The sequence below is a fragment of the Triticum dicoccoides genome, chromosome 3A (genome assembly GCF_002162155.2).
Source record: "Triticum dicoccoides isolate Atlit2015 ecotype Zavitan chromosome 3A, WEW_v2.0, whole genome shotgun sequence".
Lineage (NCBI taxonomy): Eukaryota > Viridiplantae > Streptophyta > Magnoliopsida > Poales > Poaceae > Triticum > Triticum dicoccoides.
This window is the reverse complement of record NC_041384.1, coordinates 645993926-645999223: the sequence shown is the minus strand read 5'-3', so window position 1 is coordinate 645999223 and position 5298 is coordinate 645993926. Positions and strand designations below refer to the sequence as shown.

The following is a 5298-nucleotide window of genomic DNA, read 5'->3' as shown; positions in this document are numbered from 1 at the left end:
AAAAAGACTTGTATTTAGGAACGAAGTGAGTAGAATACTCCCAACTCGAATCTAAAGCCCGAGTATGCTTTTCTTTAATACATTGGTATTTTACTACTCACTTTATTATAAAAAAGGCAGTTCTTTTTTTTGCAGGAAGGCAACATAGTAGAAGAAAGACGCCGCCAAGGTGGCACATTGGCGTTATCGAGATCACTTGTCCGACTTCGCCACCAACAGCCACCGGCGAAGCCCTCACTCCTCCTACTTCGCCACCGACGAAGCCCTCGCCGCAATTGAAATGTGAGGCCATGCTACGAGCCGCCAAATAGCCAGATGCCAAGGACAGGGCAGGTCAAGTCAGAGTATAATCTAATCTTGAACCTAAATGCCAACTTTTTAATTAGAATCTGAAATGTGTGTATTTATGATCTGTGAAAATTTTATACGGGAAGAATGACTGATGTAGCGGTTGTTCGTGCATTTGTTTTGTAGAGCTCACATGTTTCACATGATTTTTTTAGATATAAGGTGTTTTTAATTTCTGGTGAACCTTTATATTTGATCCGTGCAATTCTCACGCAAAAACACCCACATGATTTTTTTGGTGACATTGTCACTCTTGAACCTCCTGAAGTTCGTTTTTCCGTAGATACCATGCAAGTGTGTGTGTGTTTATTTACATTATTATCGGTGTTTCTAAAAATACACATAAATTTTCGCCGCTACACATTTTCATACGATGCGCAGACATGGGTTTTTAAGAATCAATTTTCAGAAACATCCACCTTGCCTTCTCCACACGCAAGCACGCTGAAAACGGAATTTGTCATCTGTACAAACAATATTGTTGCGAGAAGCATATTCTGTACCATAAATATGGTTCTCTAAAATTGGCTACAACACCTGGCTTTTGACAGTGAAACGGCGGAAGCATTATTTAGCGATGATCATAGTCCATTCTTTACATCCAGCGGTGCCTTTTCCTACCTCCCGGAGGGAGCATTGATTTCCCAAGTCAAGAACCGGTGCGCGGGCGTGCTTTGGTGGTTAAACCACCACACCACACCACACCAGCGCGTTGGGTTTCATTTCAACGAGAGGTTGCGGTACCTCCGTGGAGCGCGACGGGCCACCCGCCCTCTACAACTAGAGCAACATTATTATCATCAATATCAGCGATTAGTCCAGCCTGAATGCCACATTATTATTTCCAGATATTTTCTGGTTCACCAGTCCAGCCGATGCCCAGTCGTATGTTCATTTGTTAATCTGAGCCCATCGACGCTGATTGTTTGACAATAAGTTGGGCACCTACCCCGTCTCCCGGCCAATCCCCCTGCCAAATCAAACCACCAACTAATTCGTACTACTAATCCGGGATCTTCTCCCTGTTTGGAGAACCGAGGACATGAGCATACATTAGGAGAATGTGTTAGAAATTCTACCGCCGTTGCCGATGAATGAGAAAAGTTTCTTCTGAATCCACAATGTTCCAAGATTTCATCGCCCTATGATTGCCAACCGGTGGTTGGTGCGGCAGCGAGCGGTGTCTGGGCTAGAATGGCAAGGGAATAATATGTGCGTTGGGTTTTTCTTGAGAAGGCCTATGCGACCACCTAACGATTTTTTTGGATTCTGCTGGGAATTCGGTACTATTGAAATTGCGAGTGTGATAGGGAATAAGGTGGCTGCCCGAAATCATTCCAGGTCCTGCGTTTAATCAAGCCCCCCAGACGAAATGACCTGGTTTCTGGTATAATGATGCCACTCATATCCATTATCATGCACTGATGCACCTACTAACCTAATCCTTTGAATTTTCTGAAATCAAGGAGCACAAATCTCAGCAGCATCGTCCAACGGTCGCGTCAAGAAGCTGGGAATGCTGTCATGTCAGGGGGATTCTTCCAGGCCACGGGATCGGAGTTGGGAAAACAAGATAGGGTTGGAAGAACAATGTATTTCGTTGTTATAATACTGTATTTCTCTTGCATGGATCATGCGTGTGCGTGAGTTGGTACTAGGTCACTGGTGATGTGGGCTGGGGTGGCGTGTGAGGCTTGAGGAGTGGAGTGGAGCACCCCGGCCCAAATGATTGATCGGGTAGTTCGAAGCCGAAGCCATGGTGCCAGTGGATCATGCTGCAGACAAACTGGATAGGGTTTTTCATCATTGCTGCGCTGGAGCCCGGCGCTGCGGCGCTGTCATCATGGGCCCACGTCTCCCCAAATCTAACGTGTCTGCATGTTCAGTGCTGCTACACACACATCTTCAGTGATGTGTCACCCGCAACCTGCAGATCATCTCTGGTGTTTTATCTGAACAATTGTTTGCCTGCTAATGCTATTCTGAATCTGAAGCACATTCACCAGGGAATAAATACACGGAGGCATTTCCTCTCTGAAGTATCAGGTGGAGGAGGGGGGCTCCTCTTCGGAAGGCTCTTCGGAGTCGGACTGCTTCACGTCAGGGGCGTCCTTGGAGTCCGATAGCTCGATATCAATGGCGTCATCGGTGTCAGGCTCCTTCTCCAGCTCGAGGATCACATTGAACCCGAACGACGAGCCCGGCGCGAACGACGACTCCAGGTCGCCTTCTGACTGCGTCGTCGCGATCTCAGGGTTCACCTTGAGGTTCTCCTGCATCGGTTGCAAGGCCAGCGTCAGTTTATTCTGAATCCAAAAAGTCGAAGATTGGCTAGCCTGTTCTAATTTTATACGAAATGGCACCAACCTTCTTGACGAAATCGCCGACGGTGACACTGAGTATTTCCTGAAGGATGAACTTGGTGACCCGGCTCTTGCCGAGCATCGACAGGAGAATGCTGCTTGGTATCTGGACACAGTACAGGGATTCAGAAGCCGTCGTCAGTCCTCGGTTCTTAATGTGGGGGGTTAGGACAGCAGTGCAGACTTGATGGTGTAGTTTATGTCTATGTCTAGCCGTGTCATCTCTTGATTGCAATTAGTATTTAGTAGTAGCCCACACTTTCGGTTGAAAATTCAGCCGGTAACAGCTGAGCGTACTCGGCGATGCTCGATGGAAAGAAACTACTCCCTGTCCTTGGGTGGTTTTATTTCTGAACAAGGACGGTGTTTTAAAAGACTTTGCCATTCCGAGGAGGAGTTGGTTAACAACCCTCTTGAAAAGCATGCGTGAAAGAAAAGTTAGCCTTGCAATGCAATTAAAAGTGGCAACCCCATACACTAAACCCCATTTGGAACGGCGGAGTTTCGGACAAAAACCGGGGAAAAGCTCCCACATTGCAAGTGAGGCGTGAAAGGTTCACATGCACTTACATTTGATGTTTTCCCTTCAATCATCCAACAGATATCCATGAAGAAAAATGGCAACAAAATTGTTAGAAGCTTCAGTGACTTGATGCAAGCAATCAAATATATAACATTGTTTCTTGCAAGGAAATGGGGATTAGGTTAATGAATCAATACCTCCCTTAGACCTTCTGAAACCTGGAACCGGCGGCGCGTCCTTGGCCAGGCTCGTCAGGGCTGCATCAAACACCTTCTGCGTTTCCTTCCCGGGCAGCTCGATTCTTAACTGCAGACAACAAGTTCCCAGCATCAGATGAGTCAAGACCACTCAAAACTGCCCTACGTCATTAACCATAGTACAATGTCCTTAGTATTAAGTTGAAGAGAAATGTCTGCACCAAACTATGTGACTAACTAGATGTGGACAGCTTTAAAAAATTTCTTTTTTGAGTTGACAGCTTTAATTTAACATGGCATGGCAGAGTGCACAAACAATCTCACATGGATCTTTTCGTCGTCGCGTTTGACAACGGTTGTCTTGAAGCTATCCAGCGAGAGCCCGGTCTTCTCGGCCTCGGCGACCGATGCGCCCCGACCTGCAGTTTTCTGAAAACTTCAACACAGTGTCTGAACTCTGAATCTGAAGGTTCCGCATGACACTTGAACATCACGGACAAAGATCAACACATGTACTTCAGTGGTATGTTATGGCAGAAATTGCAGCTCACCTGATCGATCCGCCGACACCGGCAGGAATGTGTGCCTTGCACTTCTCCCGGTAGAAACAAGCAACCTGGTACATTTTTACCACAAGTATCTCCTGGTAAACTGAAGACTGAAGCAACAAAAGCAACACATACAGGTTACAAACATGGTCCATGGAAAATTTAGGTTTTACCCTTGGGCGGGCATGGGGCACTTGCAAGAATCACCAATCTTCATGTGGACATGGACCGGGTCAGCCGCCTACAAGGTTAAATCAATGGCAATCACTCGTTGAACTCCTGCGCTGCTTGCGTGAGGGTACGTACGGTTGAAGGATTAACTGAACCTGAAGATGGGAGTAGCCGTGGCATCGCGGACCAAGCTGGAGCTTCGGAAAGGTCGCGGCTGAAGCCATGGATGTGGAGGCGAGCTTCCCCGAGGTTTCGGCTGCGATTTGGGGAGGCGGAGCTGGGGGAGAAGGGGAGCCGTAAAATGCTATCCGAAATTATCTGCAGCGAGGCAAGGAGAGGGAAGAACCCTCGGTTGTGTGTTGGGCCACTAAACGGCCGATGCTGTTTCAGCGGAAGATTCTGATGGTAGCCTACGGGCCGTGTACATAGGCCGCATTTGACCATAAACACTTCGCAGGATACCTCCGTCCTGGTTTATTGGTTCCCTCAAAATTTTGTGCCAAATTTTAACTAGAGATTTAACTAACTAAATATTAATGCATGTCATTGAAAATTACATATTGAATTCGTGTTTTTCAATTATATAAATTTTTATGACATGAATTAACATTTTGTTAGTAAAATTTGAGACCAAAATTTGACATAAAATACGAAGGGGACCAATAAATCAGGACGAAGGTAGTACAAGGCTACAACCGAGAGCAGCTAACAAATTGTTACCCCTTACGGGGCTTCTATAATCGTTATGAGTATAAATAAAATTATAGGTATTTCTCAAGAAAGAAAACTAATTGGCAAGAGTCAATTTTTTGCTTGTGGGTGTGCCAAGTGGTGCATCCAGTCTCGGCCACGTGTCGCGTCTTGGACACTTTCTCTAGATTTTTCACGTGTTCTTCGGGGTTTTAGATGATTTTTGTTGTTTTTGGCTTTTCGGTTATTGCCTGGTTTTTCCTAAGTTCTTGGGGATTTCTTTTGACTTTTGAAGAACAAATGTGTTTCTCAAAAAAGAAAACTTGTGTTACCATGCGCAGCAGAGTTTTGCTTCCTTCAGTAATACAACTGTGCTTCCGTGAGAAGCATAGATGTGCTTCTCGAAAAGGAAAAAACAATTATGCTTCTTGGAAAAAAAAAAGCACAGGATCCGCTTC

At 45.8% G+C, this 5298-nt stretch overlaps 1 protein-coding gene across 1 annotated transcript; it reads right to left on the bottom strand.

Moving 5' to 3' along the window:
• Nucleotides 1-2127: 2127 nt before the first annotated feature.
• On the bottom strand, nt 2128-4488 carry LOC119269890. Its single transcript, XM_037551819.1, has 8 exons — nt 4306-4488; nt 4153-4220; nt 3983-4047; nt 3756-3850; nt 3432-3540; nt 3282-3295; nt 2716-2817; nt 2128-2621 (listed from the first exon to the last, which is right to left on the bottom strand). Exons 1-8 carry the CDS (start codon nt 4372-4374, stop codon nt 2391-2393), a joined length of 753 nt encoding a protein of 250 aa, XP_037407716.1. The 5' UTR covers nt 4375-4488; the 3' UTR covers nt 2128-2390.
• Nucleotides 4489-5298: the final 810 nt, after the last annotated feature.

Coding starts and splice junctions, on each gene's coding strand:
- LOC119269890 (XM_037551819.1), bottom strand. CDS start 4,374: ATGGCTTCAGCCGCGACCTTTCCGAAGCTCCAGCTTGGTCCGCGATGC. Junction 3,541..3,755: donor GCGACGACGAAAAGATCCAT/GTGAGATTGTTT, acceptor TGTTGTCTGCAG/TTAAGAATCGAGCTGCCCGG. Junction 2,622..2,715: donor TCGGCGATTTCGTCAAGAAG/GTTGGTGCCATT, acceptor CAACCGATGCAG/GAGAACCTCAAGGTGAACCC.